The sequence below is a fragment of the Salvia miltiorrhiza genome, chromosome 2 (genome assembly GCF_028751815.1).
Source record: "Salvia miltiorrhiza cultivar Shanhuang (shh) chromosome 2, IMPLAD_Smil_shh, whole genome shotgun sequence".
Classification (NCBI taxonomy): domain Eukaryota; kingdom Viridiplantae; phylum Streptophyta; class Magnoliopsida; order Lamiales; family Lamiaceae; genus Salvia; species Salvia miltiorrhiza.
In genome coordinates, this window is record NC_080388.1 from 52,015,770 (window position 1) to 52,043,180 (window position 27,411).

Below are 27,411 nucleotides of genomic sequence, written 5' to 3' on the forward strand. Positions count from 1 at the left end.
CAGGTTGAATGGTAATAAATTGGAAGGAGCATTACCTGAATCCCTTGCCAATTGTCAAAGTCTGCAGGTTCTTGATGTCGGAAACAACAGAATTCAAGACGCCTTCCCATTTTGGACGGAGAATCTAATTGATCTCCGCGTCCTCATATTGAGGTCCAACAATTTTAGCGGCACCATTTCTTCCCCCACTTGGACATCTACGCATCCATTCCTCAGGCTGCAAGTTTTTGACATATCCCGTAATGCCTTCACTGGGAATTTGCCCAATCGATATCTCATCAACTTCAAAGCGATGATTGATGTAAAGGAGAACCATTCACAAGAAAATGATATCTTATCATCTTTTACGTATAGTACGTATATAGACTCACTCACATTAACAGTGAAAGGTGAGGATCGAATATTGGTGAGAATTCTAAGAGCTCTTACAACCATCGACTTGTCATCCAACAGATTCACAGGCACTATCCCCAATTCTATAGGAAATTTAAATTCCTTAATATACTTGAATCTGTCTCGCAATTTCTTCACAGGACACATACCTGCATCTCTCGGAAACATGACTGCACTCGAGTCGTTGGACCTCTCTTCAAACCGATTGGCCGGGGGAATTCCAACTGAGCTAACGAAGCTCACATTTCTTTCTGTGATAAACCTTTCCATGAACAATCTTTCCGGGAAGATACCTCAATCCAGCGGCCAGTTTTCCACATTTGAGAATACCTCATATGTTGGCAACTCTGGATTATGCGGAATTCCATTAACACGAAAATGTGAAGAGCCTTGGCCTCCAGTGACGCCGCAAGAAGGTAGTGATGATGATGATGATGATAATATTCTTGCGGGATTCAGTTGGCAGGCTGTTGTTTCCGGGTATGGATCTGGTTTCGTATTCAGCACTACCGTGGGTTGTTTCAGTCTTGGGTACGGAAGGCCTAAATGGTTGGTGGAGTGGCTGTACGGATTTTACAGGATAAAGATGAGAAGCAGTGGAGGAAATGCAGCACGACCAACAACAAAATCGGGGACGAGATAAGCAGGCTGAGACTCTTGTTTGATTTCTAGAGCTTAATAATAATACATGGTGGATCAATGTATGGTAATAGGTACTGTGATATTTTACATATATATTAACTTGTCGGCTTTGGCTGGTAGTCTATGCTTATGTGATAATTCATCTGAAGACAAAATTGTCATCTGAATATGGGGTCTTGGTATATGCCTATGTGTTCTTCTAATATGATCAGACTTCGTGCTGCAGCGAGCTACTTTCTTTTTGGTTGCAATGTAGCAGATCAACAATCTAAAACCAGTATATCTTATTTTTTGCATGAAGCCTTGTCTACTAGTATTTTTTTTTTCATAAAAATGGCATTGCTTGGGTCTCACGATGATAGGATTTTCGATAAGAAAACCAATGAAATTCCGTAGTTCTGATAAGGTTGAAATTCTTTTTTTTTTTCCTTTGGATTCAAAATGGCATCGTTTTGTCCATGTGGGATTCCATGTATCATCTCCGGCTGCCAATTGTATTTTTTGGTGCCGAAAATTGGTCTACGAATAAAATTGACACCACACCTATTTATTGAGCCTAAACTTGGTGTTGTCCATAAACTTTATTTCTAGCTACCAATCATAGAAACAGAATCAAAGAAGGAATCTCATTCCCTTGGTATTCCTTATGCATACTAAGCAAAGAAATCACCTAAAATTTTTCATTTCATTTTCACCTTCATTCTATTCCTACTTTCATTCCATCGTACCAACATTTGGCTAAAATAGTGTATTATCCCTAACATGTACCTTGATCACTGTTTCTCTTTTACTGGTTCGGGATGATGACAAATTGTTTCCCAGGAGAAAGCCAACTCCGAAAGATACTGTGAAAGGTGACAATTCTTGAATAATGGATACTAGAGCCATTGAGCATCTGTTCAGGAATCTCTGCACCTCAGAGACGAATCTCGGGTTGTAAACTCATAATATTCGTGTGTATAATATGTAGGTAAACTGTAGTAAATAATAAAGAAGCAAAATAGACCTACTGATACTATGATAAAGTAGGACACAACAAAGATATAATCAGCTATAGTAGATTGTTAAAGATTAACATGTGTGGAGGAGCCAATCCACACAAAGGTACTTTAGAAAAAAGTGGATGCCTTTTTCTTTTCCGTTTCCACTAAACAACTTTGAGAATTGATTGATCTTCTTCGTCTTCGTCTTGGTCGTCGTCTTCATCTTAATCTTCATCTTCTGAGCTTTCAAAAGATTGAAGCAACTAAAGATTAAGATATGTGGAGAAGCCAATCCATACAACGGTACTTTAGGAAAAAGTGGATGGCTTTTTCTTTTTCCGTTTCCACTAAACAACTTTAAGAATTGATTGATCTTCTTCGTCTTCGTCGTCGTCTTCATCTTATTCTTCATCTTCTGAGCTTTCACAAGATTGAAGCATCTAATGGAGGCCTTCTCCTTTTTCTTCTCCCTTGCTCTCATGCTCTTGACATTAAACAGCGTTACACTGGTCGCCTCCTCCTTACCATTTTCCAATTCAACCACTGATCAAGATGCACTACTCGCTTTCAAAAATGGCATCAGTTTGGACCCCAATTCCATCCTGATCAGCAACTGGTCCACTAATGCTCCCATCTGTAGCTGGACCGGCGTCTCTTGCAGCCTCGACCACCAAAGGGTTACGGCCCTCAATCTCTCCAGCTTTGGCCTCCAAGGAACTCTCTCTCCACATCTCGGAAACTTAACGTTCCTTCGATCTCTGGACATGAGCTACAACAATTTCACAGGCTCCATACCCTCTGAGCTGTCCAATATCCGAAGGCTGCACTCTTTGAACTTAGCGAGTAATCAGCTCACTGGTAGTCTACGGAGTGGCGTCTTCACCAACATGTCTGTGTTGGTAGAGATTGACCTCATGTCTAATGAGCTAACTGGCCAACTCCCAAGTGATATATGCAGTAACACTCCCAAACTCAAGCGATTATCTCTCAGAGAGAATCAAATTAATGGAAAAATTCCAAAGAGTATATACAAGTGCAGAGAGATGGAGGAGCTGAACTTGTCCTACAACCAATTCAATGGTAACATACCAACTGAAATTGGGAATTTGACCAAACTTACATATTTAGGCTTGTCATCAAACCATGTGGAAGGTATCATCTCTTCTTACTTGGAATTCTATATATGTTTAATTTAGAATATTCATTAATTTTTTACTAACTGAGCAGGAGAAGTTCCTTCTTCTATCTCCAACATTTCTTCTCTGGAATTTGTGTTCCTCGGCGGCAACAGTCTTTCCGGAAGTATCCCACTTTTCAAAGGTGTAACCAAACTTCAACTTTTGTATCTTGACTCAAACAAATTGACAGGTAACTTTTAACTACTTGAAGAGTGCGTATATCTTAAAATTATTTCTTCCACGGTTTTTCTATATATATGTGTAAGCAACTAAGCATATATTTTGGAAGTCTTGTTTTGATCAACTGTGTTACATTATTGAATTTATATATAGGTGGCATACCAAAAGAAATTGGCCATCTTACCTCCTTGAAGTATCTAGCACTTCAGAACAACAACTTGACAGGTACTTTAACACGTTGACTAAATTACAAAAATCAATTTTCATTTGTAGATTCTGAATTTGCTAATATCGTTGTGCAATCCAGGTCACGCACCAAAGCAAATTGGGAACCTTACTCTGCTGAAAAATTTGCTTATTGATTCTAATAATTTGTCAGGTATGTCTATCAACTTTTATGTTTTGTATATCTCCGTGACCTTAATTTTATTTTATTTTTTTCAATCAAGTTACGATAAATCATCTCTTCTCTTCTATATATGTCTTGTTTACACTGTGACATTAATTAATTAATTAAAGTGTGGGTCTTGGGTGCGGTCAACCGCATCCCATACTGTTACAATTTGTTTTAAAATACATTATATTAATACTTTGACAAATATAAGCAAGACGAAAGTTGTGGTGCAATGGTAACATTTTGCACCTCAAGTGGTTTTCTATGCCCAAGCTTATTAGGTTCGAAATCCCACTTTATTCCAAAACCTTTTTTTTTTTTTTCGTTTTTTACCACTTATCCCAAAGGGCAAATAGCACCAAAAATCTTTGTAGTTTGGCCAAATTCGCATTTTTTTTTAACCTTTAATTTTTTTGTTAAAATCTTTGAACTTAATTTCGATTCTTATTTTTCCCATAAAATTGATTGGCTCCTAAATTGTTGCTGACATGGCGATCGGAAATCCATGTAGGATTAAATTTCTGGCGAATCGCTGACTGTATTTAAGTGAACATTAAACGCCGTCGCCTTAAATAAAATTAGGGTTCTTCAAAGATGATCTGCCCCTCTCCTCTCTTTTCCTCCGGCGCCACGACCAGACCGCCGATAGCCTCTCTCCCGCTAACCCCTCTCTCATCTCTTTACAGATCCCCTCTCCTCTCTTCTTCTCTGGTTGCCGCGACCAGGCCCCTGGCCGCCTCTCTCCCGCTAACCCCTCTCTCCTCTCTTTACAGATCCCCTCTCCTCTCTTCTCCTCCGGCCGCCAACCTCCTCTCTCTCGCTAACCCCTCTCTCTTTACTCAAGTGAACCCTTCTTCTCCCCATCAAACACGCTCATAGATCTGGACCTACGCACACGGACACATAAGCACGAGGCCGCCGCCGCTGTAACTCCGGCGAGGAGCGTCGGCCTCGTCCTTCGTCTATACTCCCTCAAACTGAAACACCCTCTGAATCTCCCTCTCTGTCCTTCACACGAGATTTTAAGGTCAAGGGAAAAACGAGAATCGCGCCAAACTTTAGGGGTTTTGACACTATTAGGTTAGACGCAAAACGACGTCGTTTAGCTTCTAATTAATCTACGTAAATAAGGGAAAAACGAGAATAGGAGCAACAGTCAAGGATTTTAACAATAAATTTAAAGGTCAAGAAAAAAATGCGAATTTGGCGAAACTACAAGGATTTTGGTGCTATTTTCCCTATCCCAAAACAATTTTTTTTCCGTTTTTTCCTTCTTTTTTTTTCTTTTTCTGATTTGCCTTTTTTTTCTTCCATTTATTCGTTTTTTTTTTCTCCCTCTCTCTCTCTCTCTCTTTTTTTTTTCTTCAGTTTTTTGGTCTTTTTCGTTTTTACTTTTTTTTAGCTCTTTTATTTTCTTTTATTTTTCTGTTTATTTTTTTTCTTTTCAACACTTTTTTAACTTTTTTTTTCATCTATTTCTTTTTTTTAATATTACTTTTAATTATTCACATCAATGATAATTTTTTCTTTCAACTATAATTACTTAACCAAACTAAGTATACATTTGTGAATGTATACTTATGTTAATATAAATATTTACCTTCATTCAATATAAAGTATTATATTTTATAAACCCTGAACCTTAAATCCTGAACACTAAAACCCTAAAGCATGAAGTCTGAAACCTAATAGGAATATTTTCTTTTTTTAAAAAAGTAATTATTGATAGGAAGAAATGTAATATTTCAAAAATATTACTCCCTCGTCCACGATTTAATGCCCAACTTTGGTGTGGACACAGAGACTAAGAAAACTGAAAAATGTGACGTGGATGGAATATAAGGGTAGTTGACTAAAGTGATAAAGATAGTTGACTAAAATAATAAAGGTGTTGTGAGTGGGTCAACTAGTGATAAAGTGTAGTAAATATAAAATATAAAAATGATAAAAGTGTTTTAAGGTGGGCCCATTAGTGGCAAACGATAGTAAATATATAAAAAGAAGAAGAGTAAAAAAGTACAAAAAGTATAATAGGGCTTTAATTTGTGGACAAAAATTTAAGAGCAATTAGGGTTTTAAATTATGGACGGATGGAGTATTTTTCTTCATATTGATATGATGAAATGTAATGATTCAAAAATATTACTTTTCTTTATGTCAATAATTATTTTTTATCATAATAATAATTATTTTGCGATAACATAAAAATAAATAAAATACAAACAAAATAAAATAAAATAAACATTGTAAAGAAATCAAAAAGAGAAAAGAAAAGAATTGAAGCAGTAGAAACAAAACAAAAAAAAATTGAAATAGAAACATAAATACAACATAAAAAGAAATGAAGCAAAAACATTTTCTTTTCTTTTTTTTTTTAAAAAGAGAAAAAACGCATCTATAAAGAAAATAGAAAAAGAAAACAAAAAATAAGAAATAAAAAGGAAAAAATACTAACTTAAAAGCGGGATAAAATGGTGCAATAGGGTTTTGAACCCATGATCTTGCGAATTAGGGCAAGATGCGAGCCATTGCACCAAGGCGTCATTTATGTTTTCAGTTGTGAAGAGCTTAATATAATGGTTCGGTTTTAGCAGTTAACCGCACGCAAGTTTTTGCTTTAATTAAAAGCTTTTTTTTTTTTTTTTTTTTCTTAAGTGGATTAAGTTAATTGTTCCTAAATACATCAACTTTAACCGAACTCTAATTTTGCAAATAACTTTAAAATTTGAACATAATAAAGTTTCAATCTTTTGAAATTTTCCACAAAATTAGATTATCCCTAAATCAAATCTAATTATGTCAAAATTGAAAATGATGTGGCCATAAACAATGTCATTTTGTTGCCGCATAGAATTTTTTAGAAAATTAAAAATAAAGAATATACAGATCACCCCACTCTCTCTCCCACCTTTCCTTCGTTCCACCCCACTCGGAAATCGATTTTCAGAATCTACAGCACCTCGAATGGCTTCAATGGCTACTGCGCTCAGCCACGCCCTGTTCCCACCGCATCCATTTTACCCCTCATCCACGTCCGCCGCCGCCACAACCAAATCCCTCTTCTTCTCTTATTCTAGAGCCAACAATTTTGCCCTCCTCTCCCGCTACCGAAACCCTCAAAAGCCACGGCCTTTTATCTCGAAATACACTGGAAGCAAACTCATATGTCCTGTGATTCACGATGGTGGTGGTTGTTGTGGTAGTGGTCGACTTGATCCTAGGCGGGAGAGAGAGCGAAGATGGTGATGGTGGTGGTGCGGGGAGAGAGAGACAGAGATGGATGTGGTGGGCGGTCCTACGATGGTAAAAGTGTGTTGCTTTATATCAAAATAATGACAGTTAGTCGTCGGTATATATCAATTCATAATTTTAAAACATAAAAACTAAAGTATTAAGAAATCTATTATCTAGTACTTCCATTATTTTTGGGCACGAAAATTAATGAATGTGTAAAAAGTAGATAAAGTGGTTGGTGAAAATTAATGAGTTCGTCTAGTAGACAAGTAGTTTCTCTTTCCAAATGTTGGAGAGAATTCCTGTATACCATACATTTCAGACAATTGTCCGGATCCATAATTTTGAATGGAGTCTTCTCCGTTATAGGTTAATAATAAAATAAATTAAATATAATATAATTTCTCAATAAAAACTCGCTGTGATACCATTTTGGCGAGCGTGGGTGTTAAATAATAATAAAGATCTCATTAACAAGGCATTTAGCAATTTAAAGAACAAAGTGGAGTATTTGCATAATAATTTTTTAAATGGGGTTAATTTTTCAATTTTTAAAACTTGGATGATGTCAAATTTTAACAAACTTTAAAGTTCATGTATTTATACCTAGATTTCAAAGTTCATGTTAAAAACAAAAATTGGCCCAAAGTTGGTGTATTTAAGCACCAATAACCCTTATTTAATTATAGAATCAAATAAATCAAATTGTTCATTCAAATAATTAAATATAATAAAAATTATATTTATATCTTTTACTTTTATAAAATAAAATAAAATAACATTAATTTCACGTAACAACATTTATTACACGCACAATGTATCTTTGTCTATGCTAGCTAGTTCATTCAAAATATACCTATAAAATACACATAGCAATTTTTTGGCCGGGTCGGGCCGGCCTAAAATTTCAGCGGCCCTCGAGAAATGAAGCCCAGCCCAGCCCTATACGGGCCGCCGGGCGGGTCGGGCCAAAACGGGCCACAAAATTAATAAATTAATATATATATATATATATATATATATATATATATATATTACTTCCAAAAATTAATAAATGAAATCAAATTAAAAAAAATTGAAGACAAATTCGATGAAACAAATAAATACCACCAAAATAATAATACAAAAATATTACTCCCTTTCAAGTCGAAATAAAATAAAAGGACCACCAAAATGTTTGAAAGTTTAATCACGTTCGTAAGATACTGAATTAGAAAATAATATATTTTTATAAGAGAAAAATTTTGAGATAGCCAAAATGAATCATGGAAATCAATTTATGGCCACTTTTTGAAAAAACTTAAATTCTGGCCATATTTTACAAATTCGGACGTTTTTACCCTAAATTAGACGGACCGGGTAGGATCAGACACGCGGGTCGCGTGTCGGGTCGGGTTAGGCACTTATGGCACTATTAGTGCCATAAGTGCCAAGATTTTACTTTATTTTATTTTGAATTTTCGTTAGTGCCATAAGTGCCAACGAAAATTCAAAATAAAACAAAGTAAAATGGTCTTTTTTGGCACTTATGGCACTATTAGTGCCACAAGTGCCAACGAAAATTCAAAATAAAACTAAGTAAAATGGTCATTTGGGCACTTATGGCACTAATAGTGCCATAAGTGCCATACGTGCAGCACAAATACAGAAATAACAACATCATTTAAATGGAACATCTAAACCCTAAATGGATAACCTAAACCCTAAATATAACATCTAAACCCCAAATGGATAATCTAAAACCTAAATGGAATATCTAAACCCTATGGGGAAGTGTTTAAAATGTTGTACGTATGGCACTAATAGTGCCATACGTGCAGCACAAATACAGATCAGATCAGATCTGCCGATGGCTGAAATCGAAGGAAGTGAATGCTACTGTTGCAGCGTAGATCAGATTTGCCGATGAAGGAGACGGCGCAACGATCAGATTAGATCCACCGGCGCCGCCTCATCAAATCAGATCCACCGGCGCCTCATCAGATCAGATCAGATCCGCCACCGCCGCCGCCTCATCCTCCGCCATTTGACCAGTCCCTCCTCCACTCCGCCGATTTCAGAGGACCAGATCTCCTCCACCGCCGCCGCCTCATCCTCTACTCCCCCGAATTCTGCCCAAGCCGCGAGAGCTCCGATTCATTCAATATATTATATTTATATCTTTTAATTTTATAAAATAAAATAACCTTAATTTCATGTAACGACATTTATTACACGCACAATGTATCTTTGTTTCTGCTAGCTAGTTCATTCAAAATATACCTATAAAATACACATAATCAATTGGTCAATTGCTCTAAAACACACACATATATAATTAATGCTCTCCCATTAATAATTAATGCTGCATTTCTAAAACACACATATATATAAAATTTGAGGTGGTCTCCTGTACACTCGAGTGTATCGTACATCGGATGTAAATGACACTAACATTAATACTATCTTGGAATGACATTAACACTATTTTGTTTTACAAATGACACTATCATGCTATATAAATAACACTATCTCGAAATGACACTAACACTATATTAAAATGACACTAACACTAAATAATACTATCATGTTATCAAAATACACTTTGTGATAAAATTTTATGATACATGATGTAGGACTTTTAATTTTTTTATTTTCAAATACGTTATTTCAAATACATTATTTTAATTTTTTGATTTTTCAAATACATTATTTTAATATAAGCTGGCAAGAACTTCCTAGTACTCCTGTTTGAGATCTTAAAACTACTGCTGGAGTTCGAAGTTTCAACAAATTATATTTGGTCTTAACCTAGTAGTATTTGATTTCGTCAGAAAAAATTCAACCTAACGGTAATGAAATTTGTTACTGAATTTGAATTAGGTTCCATCCCAGCTTCCATATTCAATATCTCAACACTGGAGATATTATATCTTCAACTGAATCAATTTTCCGGCAGTCTTCCTCCAAACATGTGTGTCTCACTTGTTAATCTTCAAGAGCTATATTTGCATACTAATAGACTTAGCGGCGAAATTCCAACTTGTATTAGCAATGCTTCGAAGCTTACTGTTTTGGAATTGAACTCAAACTCATTCACCGGCTCCATCCCCGACTTTGGTAATCTACGACAGCTGCAAGTGCTTCGGCTCTGGGAAAATAACTTCACAGGAGCTGAATTTCTCTCTTCATTGACTAACTGTCGGTATTTGGAGACATTGGAAATATCGAACAATCCACAGATGAATGGCATCCTCCCAGCTTCCATTGGGAATTTATCTACTTCTCTTGTCACTTTTTCAGCATATAACTGCGGCATTCGAGGTGCTATTCCTTTTGAAATTGGAAACTTAAGCAGTTTGCAAACTCTGGATTTATCTTGGAATCAATTCACAGGATTCATCCCGACAACAGTGGGAAAGTTGAAGCAACTAGGAAAGTTGCAGTTTTATGATTGCCAGTTGCAAGGATATATCCCTCGTGAGCTTTGCAATATCAGTACTTTGGTTTATCTGTTTTTGGGTGTTAATATGCTTACGGGTTCAGTCCCTGAATGTTTGGGAGAAATCAAATCGCTAAGAGAAGTCTCATTGGCCTCAAACAAGCTCAATTCCACACTTCCTTCCAACTTGTTAAATATACAAGATCTCATATTTCTAAACTTATCTTCAAACTATTTGAGTGGTGAGCTTCCATATCAGATGAGGATGAGGGCTATCAACTTTTTAGACTTATCATCTAACAAGTTTTCAGGAAATATTCCCAGCTCAATTGGAGACTGCAAATCACTGGTGAATCTAAGTTTATCAAATAACAAGTTGAATGGATCCATCCCCAAATATTTGGGGGAGCTCGGAGGCTTGCAGACATTGAATCTTTCCAATAATAATCTTTCTGGTTTGATACCAAAGTCATTGGAAAATCTTAAGCTTGAGCAATTTGATGTGTCGTGTAATCAATTGGAAGGGGAAATTCCAAATGAGGGTTGTTTTGCCAACTTTAGTGCTCAGTCATTTCTTAACAACTCTGGTCTCTGTGGGCCAGAAAGATTTCAAGTGCCATCCTGCAAAACAGATCATCCAAGATCTACATCCAAGACTGTTTCTCTAGTAATGAAATATGTTGTTCCTCCCCTTGTTGGATTCATGTTAGTGGTGATCGGCATACTCATTCTCTTAAGGAGATGGAGACCGCAAGAGAAACCATCTACAAGTGCGAATTCATCAGTAACTAGCAGTTGGAAAATAGTTTCAGAGAAAGAACTCGAGCTGGGAACGAGTTCTTTTAGTGAGACGAATCTTCTTGGAAGAGGAGGCATCGGTTCAGTATTCAAAGCAACACTTGCAGATGGGACACAGGTTGCTGTCAAAGTCTTCAACTTGCAAGTAGAAGGAGCTACCAAGATCTTCGACACTGAAAGCCGGATATTGGGCACCATTCGACATAGAAACTTAGTCAAGACAATTGGTTGTTGCAGTAACACCGGATTCAAAGCCTTGATTCTTGCATACATGCCTAATGGAAGCTTGGACGAATGGTTGCATTCTGATAAATTATGTCTGGATTTGGTTGAAAGACTGAAGATAGCAATAGATGTTGCATTTGCCTTGGAATATCTCCATCATGGTCACACTTTCCCTATTGCTCATTGTGATATAAAGCCAAGCAATGTGTTGCTCGATGCAGATATGACTGCTCATGTTGGTGATTTCGGTATTTCCAAGCTCTTTGACAATGGTGAGGCTGCAGTTCATACTGTAACCATGGCAACAATCGGCTATGCAGCACCAGGTGATGCATACTTTTCAAAAATCTTAAACTTCACTCTTTCTATTTGCTCTGTCTTTGAAAGTCATCTGAACTGACCATTTATTTTATGATGTGCAATGCTATTAGAGTTTGGATCCCAAGGAATGATATCGACGAGTGGGGACGTATACAGCTACGGAATACTGTTGTTGGAGATATTTACAAGTAAGAGACCAACAAATGATATGTTTGGCGCGGAAATGAGCATAAAGGAATGGGTGGGTAAGGCATTACAAGAAGATAGGATAAGTGAAGTAGTGGCGCCTGGCTTGCTATCAACAGAAGATCCGCATTTCTGTGCAAAGGAGCAATGCGTGTTATCTATTTTTGATTTGGCGATGAAATGTTTAGCCTTTTTGCCCGAGGAAAGGATCAACATGATGGAAGTCGTGGCTGCTCTACAGAAGATCAAAGACAAGTTTGCTGTGGAAGAGATCAAGAAGAAACATAACAAGTGATAGCTAGACCGTTTGCATTGGTTCGTAAAATAATTAATAGTTTGTATATATGTGTTGGTGTCGATGAATTTGGTGTGCCAAGTATAGTTGTTTAGTGGAGGTTGATATTTTTCTTCTCAAATAGTAGCTTATTTGTTTCCTTGGTACTTGGTAGTTTAGCCCATCTTTGGCTTCTTTGCTTTTGACTTCGGGCTTATTAGCTTATACTATCAAATATACTGGGAAACTTTGATTTTCCCTCTTTTTGATATTTTGCAATTTTGTGAGTGTTAGAACTAGATGTCAATCTAAAACTTGTGGGCTGATCGATTAGACCGATAATTTGAGAGGGTTTAGGGCTGAAAATGTTTAATCGATAAAATTACAATTCGAATAGCTCGACACCTAATAGGGTTGGCCCGAAAATAGCCCGAATCCTATAGGGCTGATCCGAAAACAATGTGACCGTTTGATTATATGAACTTTCACTCGTTATTTGATTTTCAACATCATTATTTTATTTTTGAAAATTAGTATAATAAGATTTTTTTTTCAAAACTTTGTAATTAACTGTATTATGATATATATATATATATATATATATATCATAAATTCAATATTCAAAATTTATACACATCATATTACTTCTTCGTGTTTTTAATCTTTTTTTTAGAGACGTTGATGTGGGTATTTTAGTTGTTCATATTCTTAGAGTATTTGCGCTTTAATAGAATTTAATATATACAATTAGATGATTTTTGGTGCTGGAATTGAAGAGTTTGATATTGACAGAGTGGAATGAAAGACGGACGAAGAGAAAATGATTTTGGGTCAATTATTAAAGAAGCAAGATTCAAGAAATTATAATCCTTGTATGCTACGTTTTTAATTTAGAAAATATTGGGCCTTAACTTATTCTTTTGGCCTATGCATGTAAATGACGCCTAGGTAATTAGATTAGGGGTGTGGCTTTATATTTCTTAGATATTGACTTTGGTAGGAGAGTTGGCTTGGACGGCAATACGAGGAGTTGGGCAATTCATAGAGAATTGGCGGCGGGGCGAGAGCAGACTTCTGGCTTGGACGACAATCAGGGAATTGGCGTAGAGAGATTAGATTAGCTTTTATTTTTATGCACACAACTTTGGAGAAATATTCACGGCATCTTTCATCATTCTTCGATTGGAATATTGGTGATATCTTTTGCTTTAGTTTATTTTATAAGAGTATTTGCTTTAGTTTATTTTATAAGAGTATTAATCATGTTTTCTTTATATTTTATTATGTTTTACTTTAATATCACGATTAGTTAATTTTCTTGATTCCGTGAAAATAATGAAGCACTAGTCTAAAATCTGTGAGACTTAATCATATATTTAATTGATTTAATTGGATTTTGATTTGTTCTCCGAGCAGAGTGCTTTAATATGATTTTCTTGAGTCTGATCACCTTAGGTTAATTTAGATTAGTGTCAATTAGTTCCCTCAATCCGTAATTGTTGGAATCGGGCTAATTAGTGACGAAGGTAGTAGGGAATAAATTGGTAGATGAATAATTACTTGCGTTTCTTGGGTAATTTGTCTAAATTGGACTCCTCCATCTTAATGTTATTGAAACATTAAATCTAGGTTTGACGTCTACAGCTAGGTAGTGTTTTGATAAGGGAAATAGTTAGGTTTGGCTGCAGCTAACTATCAATAAAGTATGGGGGTATGTCCGTTGCATTCACGGTATCCTATAACTGGTTGGTCTATGAGAATTAATTTATCTTTGCGTCCATGATCAGAGTGGTGACTAGCGTGGATTTATTCGAAGCCGAATCCGTTTATTTCTTGATTTATCTCGTATTTGCTATTTAGTTTATTTATTATATTTCTTAGTTTATAATCAATCTCTCAATCTAAGGTGTCGTGGCCACATCAAACTTAATCTTTAGGAAATTGATTGCATTTACCTGTTCTCTGTGGTTCGACCCTGTTCGTTGCTATACTATTCTAATTTTTGACTGATTGCAGGAATTATTTGGTGGTATACGACGATCACCAGACGTGTTTTTAATCTAATACTTAACGTAAAACTTTTAGATGTAAAAATTTAAAAATGATAATCATTTAACAAAAATTATACTCCATCCGTCCGCGATATCGTTTCCACATTTGCCATTTCGATCCGTCCGCGATATCGTTTCCACTTCCATTTATAGACGTATGGTCCACAAACTTCCACTCACAACAGTAGTGGGATCCAAACTCCACTCACTACATATATATTTACTACTATCCACCACTTTTCTTAAAACTTGTGTCGTCCACAATGTGGAAACGATATCGCGGACGGAGGGAGTATATTTCTAAGAGTTGCATATTGGTTAAATAAACATAGGACTGTTTAAATGGATATGGATATTGGATAACCCGGTAATCGAACCGAACCATCCGAATTTGATTATCTGTTATCGATTTAGCATCAATTATTAAATTTTTAAAAATTTCAGAAATCGGTTAACCTGATAATCGATTTAGGTTAACTGAATAATCGATTTTTATTAAATTTATAGTTATATATATATATATATATATATATATATAGGGGAGGGCTAGAATAAAAACACTCTTAAGTGTATAAAATATAAATGATTTTCAGTCCTTAGATCATCAAGATCTACGGTTGATTCGTAACCATGTTGGATGAATTCGTGGTCCCGAGTTCGAATCTCAAAGGTAGCAAAAAATTATTTTTCGCAATTCGTAACCATGTTTGATGAATTCGTAACCCTGTTGGATAAAATTCGTACATTAAAAAACGTTTATATTTATATTTTAAGAAGTGTTTTTACCGTAGCCCTCCCCTATATATATATATATATATATATATATATATATATATATATATATATATAGGGTTGAGTTGAGTTCAATAGAGAATTATCTTTTTATTCATTATGAACAAATCTATTCATTTTACGAACAGATCAACATAAGTAATGAACAGTCGTATTTAGTAAAAATAAAGAAAAACTCGCCACCAGCAGGATTCGAACCTTTGGCAAATTGCTGTTCATGTGGTACATTGATCTGTTCATTAAAATTATAGATCTGTTCGTTTTTATTTTACGAATTCTCTATTCTCCACAATATTTAGCTTCTCTGTTAAACCCTACTCTCTCTCTCTCTCTCTCTCTCTCTATATATATATATATATATATATATATATATATATATATATATAGGGTAGCGCTATTCAATAATGGACTTTTCTTAGTCTATAACATAAGACTAATTTATGACCGTCGATCAAATGAAATCAACGGCTGTCATCCCATATTTTATGGGTTAAATAGTTCATCAAGTAATAGAAAATATTCATACATATTTTTTACGTGGGGTATTATTGGCATATGTTGTACACCTTCCATATCTACACACGAAACAAATCAAATTTGATCCCTCCTTCCATATCTACACTCATTTGATTCCGATTCTCACTCCAATTAAATCTTCAAACGAAGAGATCCTCAAAAAAAAATTCTTCAAACGAAGAGGCGAAGTTCTGGCGGTTGGCGTAGGTGGAGGAAGGCTGGTGCGGTGGTTCTGAATCGCGTAGGCGCGCTGACGACGCGTGGGGTGGTGTTTGAACGGTGCAGCAATTGCAGGTGCAGACGGTGGTGGACTGGCGTGAGCTGTGGTGGTGGCGGAGCTACTGATCGCCGTCTAAATCTGGAGGAGGAGGCGACACACGTCGTTCAACCATTTTTTGCTTGATAACTTCCAGATTTTGCTCAAAAATATCCGACAGATCTTCCAAATGGTTCTACTAGCTGTGAATTTTTTTTGCTTGATAACTTCGAGATTTTGTTCATTGTTATGGTAATGAATAAAAACAAGTATTTGTATGCATTTTTTTAAAGGCAGAGTTTGATATATATATGAATAAATATAAGTATTTTGATGAATTTTTCTGATACTCTTCTATCTGTACATATGTCAGTGGTTGATTTTTTTTTATAGTGTATTACATGTGTAATATAATTAGGATGAATATTGTTGTTTAACTGAATGAATATTATATGGTTGAGTGAATTTATTCTATATCAAATATGAGAGGTAGGTTTTAACTACATAAATAAATAAATGTATTGGTGTGAATGTGTGTTGGCATTTTTTTTATGGATTTTATTTTGGGTTCTATATAATTATCATGAATATACTAGTTTATGTGAATGAATTTTAAGTGGACTGTGTGTGAACGAAACACTACTTCGATGTGAACACCACACATCCTGCACAATTAAAAACTTGATGAACGAAACACAAAACATTGTATGAATATTTATATATTTCGATGTGAACACTGCACATCCTGCACAATTACATATTGATTATGAAAATATGTATTACTCCATGAATAAATAAGTGAATATGTATGAAACTAATTATGATAGCATACGTGAGAATAATATTGGATAATGAAGATATGAAAAAAATATTGATTAATTTTGATATGCAAACGTGATTCCCTAAATTGAGGGAAGATATTAATTAAGGATATTGTAATTAATATGGATTTGATTTTTAAATGGAAATAATAATAAATATTGTAATCCCTTGAATCTTGGCAGATCTATGGGCGAAAATCTGACCATCCATCTCACACAGATCAATCGTATAGTCTTATTTTATAGGCTAAGCTTGGGTTTTATTTTAGCGCAACCATATATATATATATATATATATATATATATATATATATAGGGGAAGGCTAAAATAAGAACGCTTATTAAAATATAAATTAAGAACCATTTTCAGCCCTTAGATCATCAAGATCTACGGTTGATTCATCACCTTGTTGGATATATTCATGGTCATGAGTTCGAATCCCAAAGGTAGCAAAAAATTATTTTTTCGATATTCATACCTTTATACAGTTTATTCATGCGTGTTATACACAAAATTCATGCATTTTTGCTGGTTCGTAATTCTTAAAATAAGGGTGGTTTATTGAATAACCGTCCCCTATATATATATATATATATATATATATATATATATATATAGGAATGGGATCATGTAGTATCCAATGCTTATAATAAATCCGTAGGTCCAAATCTTGACCACACATTTATGACATGTGGCGCATCAAGATGGTGACACGTGGCAAGGAACTTCTAAGCATTCCAAGGCAAAATCTGGAGGTGTAAAATTGGAATGTAATTTTCGGATTTAATAATTAAAAAAATATATATATTTTTTAGATTTTCTCAAAATAGATATATTTTAGATGCATAAAGTCTCACACGAAGATGCGTAAAGTTTTCATATGAAATGCATAACTTTGAACAGAAAAATGCATTTGATTTTTACAGTTTTGGTATTTTCACCACCCCACCCCATACCACCCCCCAATCCACCCCACACCACCCCCCAACCCTCCCCATTACCACCCCAAAAAATAGGCAATGTTTCACATGCATATAAAATCAAACAAAAATGCATAAAGTTTTTCATATAAAAATGTATTAAATTATACAAAAAATGCATTTCATTTTAATAAATCTGGTAGTTTCGCCACCCCACCCCTGCCCCACCCCCCACCCCCCAAATTTTTTTTTCAAAAACTGATTTTCTGATTGCTGACCCACCCCCACCCCCTCCCCCCCCAAAAAAAACTTATTTGTAGTTAATGTTTTATGCATTTTCATGTAATAATATATGAATTTTATTGTTATTGATTATGCATTCTTCTTTTTTATATACACACGTTTTATAATATTTTATTTTAGGGTATAGGGTTAGGGTTTAGTGTTTAGGTTTTTAGTGTTTAGGATTTAGTTTTTAGGGTTTAGTGCGTAGTGTTTTAGTATTTAGGGTTTAGTTTTTAGGGTTTAGGGTTTAGTGTTTAGGATTTAGTGTTTAGGTTTTTAGTGTTTAGGATTTAGTGTTTTGGGTTTAGGGTTTAGGGTTTAGGGTTTAGTGTGTAGTGTTTTACTGTTTAGGGTTTAGTGTTTAGGGTTTAGTGTTTAGGGTTTAGTTTTTAGGGTTTAGTATATAGTGTTTTAGTGTATAGGTTTTAGTGTTTAGTATTTATTTTAGGGTTTGAGTTTTAGTATTTAGGGTTTAATGATGTTTAGATTTTAGTGTTTAGGGTTTAGTTTTTAGGTTTTAGTGTGTAGTGTTTTAGTGTATATAGGTTTTAGTGTTTAGTATTTATTTTAGGGTGTATTTGTACAAATAATTATTTGTAGTTAATGTTTTATGCATTTTCATATAATAATATATGCATATTAGTGTATGAAATTATGCATCCCCAAATATTAAAAAAAAATTAAAAATTAAATTTTTTTTGGGGGGAAGGGGTGGGTGGTGGGTGGGTGCGGTGGGTCAGTCGTCAGAAAATCAGTTTTTGAAAAAATAAAAAAAAATAAAAAATTTGGGGGAGGGATGGGTGGGTGGGGTGGGGTGGGGATGGGTCAGTGGTCAGAAAATCAGTTTTTGAAAAAATTAAAAAAAAAATTTAGGGGGGTGGGTGGGTGGATGGGATGGGCCAATGGTCAGAAAATCAGTTTAAAAAAAATAATTTTTTTTTTGGGTGGGGTGGGGGGTGGAGGGTAGGGGTGGGTCAGTGGTCAGAAAATCAGTTTAAAAAAAAATTGGGAAGGGGGGTGGGGGGGTGGGGTTCAGGGGTGTGAGGGGGTGGGGTGGGGTGAAATCTTATTGTCACGACCGGACTTAACTAAGGATAGTTAATCCGGGGAATCATGACCAATGGAGGGAATTAAGAAGCGGGAATAAGAAAGGGATTAATTTTTAGAAGCGGATCGAAAGTTTACACTGAACCGAAAGAAAATTTTAATGTATAAAGAAGTCACTCTTTATAAACTTGAAAGGATTTCACAAGCCAAAGATGTAATTTACATAAGAGAATCGCAATAGAGAAGACCTATTGTGATCTTTACACAAAATAAGTTTTCGAAGCGGAAGACTGACAGGAGAGGCATGTTAAAGACATGCGTCTCGAAATATACATTCAAACAAAACAAAAGACCGCTCGACACCATCTCCTCATCATCTCTGCTCAACCTGCACGTTTATAAATACATACAGGGCTGAGTATAAAATACTCAGTGGACACATGCCAAAGATACGTACATGCATACTAAAGCTGTAAATTATCATGCCTTTTCTCATGGCGTACAGAGGTTTTAGTAAAAAGTTTGTACCCATTAGTCATTTACTTGTACTAAAGTTCGTCTGCGCAGACTGTGTTCTTTTGTACTCTACCATATCTGCAATGATATCTGTGTGCCGAGAAGGTGGCCACCTTCTACGGTCACTGACCGGTCGATACGCTAAACAGGCTCACGGTCCTAGACCGGCCGATACGCTAACCGGCTCACGGTCCCTTGTGTACACTAATCCTGTCTAACATCTGGATAGAACAGGACCCGAATTCGATTAACTGCTGGTGTCAGATAGGTATCATACATAAATCTTAAAATTGATAGGCAATGATAATAGTTCGCAAGATTTTATTCAACTGTAGCATAATCTAAACTTTGATTTTTATATAAGAAAGCCCACCTGATCGTGGTCTGATGATTCAGGTGATTCTGAACTATGGATTCACCTTCTTTTGTGTATGACCTTCAATATAGATTAACTAACTAAGTAAATAACGAGAAAATAATATGGAGTTAACTTAAAGGATACTTATGTGGGTCTTAAGGTAATATTCCTATTTAGAATTTATGGACTGAAGACTAACTGCTATTTGGCAAGCTTATCAACAAATGCCAACATAGATTAAAATGTTGTACCCATTCTTAATTAATGAACTTAAAATAGATATAAGTCCAATTTCCTCTTCTTTTCAGCACTTGACTTTCCAATAATCTAGTGTCTAATTTATGTATAAATATTTGGAATAATGATATAAATTATTAATAGATTAAAATAATTCTATATGTTTAAATACTTCAATTAACCAACTTTAACTATTAGTGAACAGTTAATCTCATTTACATGAACTATTGGATTTAACGTAATAATTTAATTTGATTAAGTAAATTGTGGACCCAATTAGTAAATCAATCCATCATTTAATTAACTAATAAGGCCAACAATAATCTATTATACTTAATCTTATTAGGAAATAAATAGGCTCATGAGAAATTGGTAGGTCCAAATACTAAATTAAGCCCAATTTGTCCATTTTCTATTTTAATAAATTAAAGTTGTATTAAAATTCAGAATTTTCTTTCAAACTAATTATCTCTCCCCTTCCTTCATTTTTTGTTCTTACGCAGGTACACTTTCCCCCTCTCTCTCCCTACCGTCTCTCTCTCTTCCCTGTACTCCGGCTAGTGTCGCCGGCCCTCGCTGCCTCCGGCGCGGCGAGGCCGGCCTCTTCTCTTCCCCCTTCTTCTTTCCTCTTTTCCCTATATCTAGATCCCCAAATTATAGAATCTAATTCCTAGGGTTTCTACCTCTCTTCATCCCTTCTGGAATTCGTCTCTCCGGCGAAGCCTGCTGCCCCGCCGTCGTCTCTGTCACGCCGCCGTCTCTTCTGACTCAGGTAAGCCCCTATCTTTCTCTCCCTCTCTTTCTCTCTCTACTCCTCTTTCTGCTCTCTCCCTCGAACTCCCTCTCTCTGCCCCCTCTCGATCTCTCGCTCTCTCTCTCTGTCCAGGGCGCGGCGGCCACCGCAAGCCACGACGGCGCTTGCAGCGCCGGCGCTCGCCGCCGGCTGCCCCGCTCCTCTCTCCCTCTAGCTCGTTCTGCCTTTCTCCTTCTCTTCCTGCTATCTGTCTCTATCTCACACTCTATCTCACTCTCTCGCTCAATCTTCCTCTCCCTTTCTACTGTCAGCAGCCACCGCGGCTGCCGTGGCTCAGGCAGCGCCGATGGTCGCCGCCACCAGCCGCTCCTCCGTCGCGGTGGTTCGCGGCCTGCCGCTGCTAACCTCTCCTTTCCCTTTCTCTATTTCAATCACCAGTTCAAAATCTTATTCCAGCAAACTTCCAATCTAACTTCTATTTCAGCTTTAACATCACAAACTAATGAATCTCTACTTGTTCTATTTCAGGAACCGAGGTTTCAAGGGATTACTCAGAGCGACAGTCGTCTACTGCTCAAGATTCAATTTTTATATGATGTAAATCTGTTTATTTATTAATTATCGAGAAACTGGGATTGTATTACTGAATCTGAATAGGGATTTCTGTAGCTTATTACTATTACTACTGTTTTCGCTGTTTTTGATTGCTATTCTGTATATAAAGAATCCACTGTATTGAACAAAAGAAAGACTACCTTCTTTGCTGTGAACTGTTGCGGAGATGTTTGTGTTTTGATGAATATTTGTTTGCTGTTGGGAATTTGCAGAATGAGGGAAAAATGGTTTCACGCGCAACTCCTCTTTTCTTATACTGTTTTAAGTCGGCAGAATGGGAAGAATGAGTCACGTATGCTACGTGTTCTTTCAGGGATCAGATATGCTCTAATGAGTTTTATATAATCAGTAAATCTTATAGAAATTAACTGGTTTGGCATTCCTACTATCATTATCAACTATTGACCCAAAACAACTATTGGGCTCAGTTAAAAACTGAAGCTATTGGGCTCAGTTAAAAACTGGATTCATATATATAGATACTGGGCTTTGGTTTCCAAATAAGATTACTGGCCCAACAATAACATTATTGTGCCTCTTCTAAAATAAAACTCTTAGCCCAATTAAAAGGTTTATTGTGATTCATAAAAGAAAATAACCTAGTTTACTTAATCAATCAACTCTACATATAGAAGCTGAATTACTACAGTCCTCTATTTGACGATTATCTATATTAGAATCTAATATAGAAATTTAATTATATAATCAACAATAGTATAAATACGGTGGGGCTACTGCACTTATGCATTTTTATATGAAACTTTATGCATTTTTATATGAACCTTCATGCATTTTCGTATTAAACTTTATGCATCTAAAATATATCTATTTTGAGAAAATCTAATTTTTTTTTTAATTATTAAATCCGAAAATTACATTCCAATTTTACCCCTCTCCAGATTTTGCCTTGAAATGCTTGGAAGCTTCTTGCCACGTGTCACCATATTAATGCGCCACATGTCATAAATGTGTGGTCTAGATTTGGACCTACGGATCTATTATAAGCTTGGATACTACAGGAACTCAACCCTATATATATATATTTAAATAATAATAATAATTATTATTATTTTTAAAAAATTCATATTTAATATATATACTAATAGAAAAATAGCCTAAAGCACAACTTGTGGATTGCCTATTTTACCCTTGTTATGTATTTATTATTATATTTATAAAATATAAATCTATTTTCATATACATTTATTTGTCAACCAAACTATAAAGAATACTTTATATTTATAGCTATTGATAAGGCTTATAAATAAATATATCCATCCAATAAATTATTTTATAAAAGTAATGAATTAATAAATATTTTTAAATAATAGATTATTAATTAAAATAACATTAATCAACATACATTCCTTCTGCTAGTTAAAATAAAATTACGCTGTATCAAAAGAACAAGAAAGTGTGAGTCTTTGGATTTTGGTGCTGAGGTCCGTGGGAGCCAGGTGGCATTTAAATGAAAGCAACTTCAAATTTCTCTTCTCCCACCCAAAAAAGAAGGTGCCATTATTGTATCTTGTATAAGAAAGTTAAAAAAGCTACATAAAAGAAAAAAGAAGAAAGAAAAAGAAAAAGGAAAAGAAAAGAATAAACACATAAAATATCCCTCTCTTAATTTTATATACATCTCCTAATACATGTTAAAAATTTGTGCCCTTCCATTCACACCACATTTATCAAATGAAGTAGTAACTAATAATATAATATTTAACATTATTTTGGTCTTCAAACATACTACTATTTTATAATAATAAATAAATCATGTTAAATGAAAAATTAGACGTGCAACGCCACATGCTCTCTGCTAGATGTTCAAAATAAACTTAGCCAAACACTCTCCATGTGTATTATATTTCAATTAGCAAAACCAGGCTCAGTTTCTCCATCAACTTCATCATATATATATATATATATATATATATATATATATATATATATATATATATATATATAGGGGGCCGCTCCAATGAGACCCCCTAATTTTAGTGAGATATAGGGCACGATCTGGTGCGTTTATTTTATCAATCCTATGGCTGATATTGTATCTGGAGGGTGATTTTTTTTTCGCAGGGTTCGAATCCTGGAGGGAGCAGAATATTTTAAATTTTGTTATTCATCAGTATATACTGCATTGTTCATCAGTATATACGGCCCTGTTCATTAGTATATATGTCTTATTCATTACGAATTTTTTAAATTTTATTTTTCATCAGTATATACATCTTGTTCATTAGATATACGTTTTGTTCATTAGTATTATATGTCTTATTCATTGTCCTAGTGTTTCACGAAAAATATGGGGTCTCACTGGAGCGCGCCCCTATATATATATATATATATATATATATATATATATATATATCACAAGTGTATCTGTAAGTGTGGAGGTGATAACACGTGATATATTATGCCAGTCATTTCATTACTGACACTATTCAGCATTGTTGATCAAGGCAGTGAAGCTACCAGTTTAATCAAACAATCCATGATGACTGATAATAGATAATCAACACCGAATCCAATCTAAAATGAAACATTACACACTGCAACATCAACAACTTAGTGACACCACACATGGAGCAAACAGGCTCCTTCTTCCGATGATAAAAAAACTGAAAACAATATCACTGGAAACGGAAGGGGAACTTGGGCTGGCCGTTAGGCAGAAAGATACCGAAATGTCTCTCGTATTCGGGGCCGGGCCTCAGATTCTCGTCAAACGTAGCAAATATGTATGTGTGTATAGGGCCGGCCACCATGGGGGTTCCAGTCCTCACCACGCGCATCAAATTGTTGATGTAGATCCTCGCGTTATCTAAAGTGGCGATAGGCCCGTCGGTGACAGCCATTATCTCATCACCGCTGCCCAATGGGACGCTCGGTGTTGGAGAATGGCGTCCGGCACCAGTGGTATGGCCAGTGCTCGACGTCGTGCCGGTTCCCGTGTGCGCTTGTTTGACGTCGGTACCCACGGACAATGGCGTTGCTGCAGCAAGGATCTTGCCCATGGCGGCCACGAAGGCGTCATGGATTGCGTAGAAAAGATTGTCGTAGTAGACACCGCCGAGAACGACGCCGCTGTTGGGCTGCAGAAGCGCGAAGGAGAGGTTAATGTTGGCCCTATCGTTGAGGTAAGCGTAGAAGGGAAACACGTTTAAATGGATAGACGCGCTCGTGTCCCTTATAAACTCGAGGATCGGCCTGATGAACCAGTTGACGCTGCACTTGAACTCCGCCGCCTGCGGAGGATTCCACATAGTCAGGAGATTTATTTGGATGGATGTGGAGACCTGGATGCGGCCACCCAGACCCGCGGCGCGGATGGCGCGGTACACGTTCTGCATCGCCGGGAACACGAAGGGCCCCAGCTCCGACTCCGGCTCGATCTCGTTCCCGACGATGATGTAGCGGAAGGTGACGTTGGGGAAGCGTAGGATGTTGCGGCTGACCCAGGCAGTGGCCGCCTGGGGGCAGTTGGCGAGGTCCCGGAGATCGGGGTGCGACACGCCCATCATGAGGCGGATGTTGGTGCCGCTGAGGGCGCGGAGAGTCGGCGCGTGGGGGTCGAACAGCCGCATTCTGCGGATGTTGTTCTGCTGGTATATGCCCACAGTTGTTGCTGCGCCGGGCAAGTTAGTCCCTAGCCTCCCGAAGAAACTGCCCACCTGACCAGCTGCCATCATTCTTTTTTTCATCAACATTTGTTCAGCATGATAGCTACATGTGTTTCATGCCACATAATCTGATTCACAAAATCTACGCTTATGTTGCATGAAACCCATGCAGTCAGGGACACAAACATGAAAATAAGCATGTCGATAATTTTTGAAACCCATGCTCCTAGCAAAATTTGGAACAATAATAAGCATAAATATTTGATATATTGAAAAACATAGTTTATTTTTCTTCCTTTCTAAAATCTCTCTCTCGACACCGATTTTTCTTCAATTCACTGCAATTTTAGCGCCTTCTCATCCGCCAACCTCCAACCTCGCATGATTCGTCTTCAGCAGTGTTGGCTCAATAAGGGCTAGAGATAATAATTTTCTAACAATTTTGACAAATGTGACGGTTAAAAAAAAGAAGAAGTTGGGGGTTAAACTCCTCCCCTCTTCGACGTCAGTGGAAGTTGATATTCAAACACTATAATTGTAAATACTGCAGATATTTGACTGGTTTGTGTATTTGATTTGTATTGGACACGTATATGATGAGCAAGCATTAATGCAGATTGATTACCTGTGGGATGAAGAGAGGTGAGGATGAGCAGTCCGAGTAGGAGCATTGTATGTTTGAAGTGATTTTGGGTTGTCGGTGCAGCCATCGAGAATGGACCGATAAGCTATGCAATTGGTCCCCAAACCCCAAAATTCCTTTTATAGAAATGTGATACAACTTGTACAGATTTGTTAATTAGTCTTCACCCAAAGTTTATTAGTCTTCAATTATGATTAATTTTTGTTAGAATAATTACTATCTAATTAAGTTTTAATAATATTTGACGATGAAGCGCAGTCTGTTGGTAAAACGATTCTCTTTTAACCAATAGGTCGGGGGTTCGAGTCACCCTAGGAGCTAAAGTGTGAGTGAATTTTTTTTCTTTTTTTTTGGTTGTAACAAATTAAAAAAAAAATAATAATCTTTTATTGAAATTTATTGTTCTTCAATTAAGATGTTAATTAGATTTAACTATAAGTTAATTGGTCAAAATAAATTAAAAGAAAGGAAATGGAGGCGGCCCCGGCCGTACGTATCCAAGACACACCTCAAGTGTTTTATACATTATCTCCACTTCACTAAAGAAGAGAGAAATGTGTGCTTCAACTTTAAAATGGTATAAAACTTTATGCATCATCTCCAGTACTTACCACAAAGTAATAGCGTGGATTGTGAAAATACCCATTTTCCTTTAGTAAAATTAAAAATTAGTTATTAAAATAATTTTTTTTTTAAATACCCACACTTAAAAAAAAGGTTGAGTTTCTGATGTAGCCAAACTCATAACTAGTATGAGTATAAAATTCATTGATAAAACTATAAGTTTCATAGCCATTTTAAAGTGAAAAGACTAAGGTAACTTTTGTGGATCCCATCTAAAAGGAAAGAAATGATTGTATTAAAAAACTGACAAGTAGTTCTTTACTTAAAATACTTGGTCCCAAGACTCCCAACAAACTCTTTCCCCTCACTACAAAAAAGCGCGCATTTGCTAGCGGCAATTAGCGACGGCACGGTGGCGGCAAAAATGGCGACCCGTTTCTTACATTATACCGACGAATTAGCGGCGGCGATCGCGTCGCCGCTAATTAGCGACAGCGCCACCGTCGCTAATATTAACATTTATTATTTTATATGTATTATTAATTAATTTATTAATATTAATTAATTAGCGGCGGCGTGACTGTCGCTAATTAGCGTCGGCAACTATTGCTGCCGGTGATTGTGATGCGGGTCGTTTATTAGCGACGGCAAATTGTCGCCGCTAATTGTTATGCCCAAATTAGGGCAGTGCCCTAGCCCAGCCGCATTCGCACCCAGCAATCTCTCTCTCTCTCGCGCCGCCCAGCCACAGCCCCCGCCGCTCGCCGTCGCCGCCGTCTAAGTAAGCTCCCTTCTTCCAGCCTTCTCTTTCTCTCTGATCCTCTCTCTCTCTCTCTCTCATGCCTCTCTCGATCTCTCTTTCATTTCAACCCGCCACCGCCACCGTTCTGCCGCCGACCACCACCGTACGCTCTCTCTCTCTCTCTCTCTCTCTCTCTCTCTCTCTCTCTCTCTCGCCATTTTACTTAATTTATAAGATGATTAATTATGAAGCATGATTAATTAGATTAATTTTAAATTTATTTACTATTATTTTGTTAGATTAAAATTAATGTTAATTAGATTAATTTTAATTAATTTATAGTATGATTAATTATGAAGTATGATTAATTTTAATTAAAGATTAATTTGTTAGGTTATAAAGTATGATATTAAGTATGAATTTGTTAGAATAATTTAT

The 27,411-nt window shown here is 36.1% G+C and overlaps 2 protein-coding genes across 4 annotated transcripts in view; one reads left to right on the forward strand and one right to left on the reverse strand.

The window, feature by feature from the left end:
* Positions 1–12,433, forward strand: part of LOC131010112 (probable LRR receptor-like serine/threonine-protein kinase At3g47570) — a 44,402-nt gene extending 31,969 nt beyond the window's left edge. For 2 of the 3 annotated variants that reach the window (XM_057937514.1, XM_057937512.1), the window contains 2 exons: positions 9,867–11,774; positions 11,880–12,433. In XM_057937514.1, the coding sequence (XP_057793497.1) occupies positions 9,867–11,774; positions 11,880–12,250 (2,279 nt within the window). In that variant the 3' untranslated portion in view covers positions 12,251–12,433. Of the gene's footprint in view, positions 1–2,140; positions 3,171–3,245; positions 3,387–3,529; positions 3,602–3,683; positions 3,756–9,866; positions 11,775–11,879 lie in introns of those variants that run through there. The other variant, XM_057937513.1, reaches the window with a different exon arrangement.
* Positions 12,434–23,879: 11,446 nt separating this feature from the next.
* Positions 23,880–25,810, reverse strand: LOC131010116 (glucan endo-1,3-beta-glucosidase, acidic-like). Its single transcript, XM_057937524.1, has 2 exons — positions 25,650–25,810; positions 23,880–25,083 (listed from the first exon to the last, which is right to left on the reverse strand). Exons 1-2 carry the CDS (start codon positions 25,732–25,734, stop codon positions 24,035–24,037), a joined length of 1,134 nt encoding a protein of 377 aa, XP_057793507.1. The 5' UTR covers positions 25,735–25,810; the 3' UTR covers positions 23,880–24,034.
* Between the last annotated feature and the right edge of the window lie 1,601 nt (positions 25,811–27,411).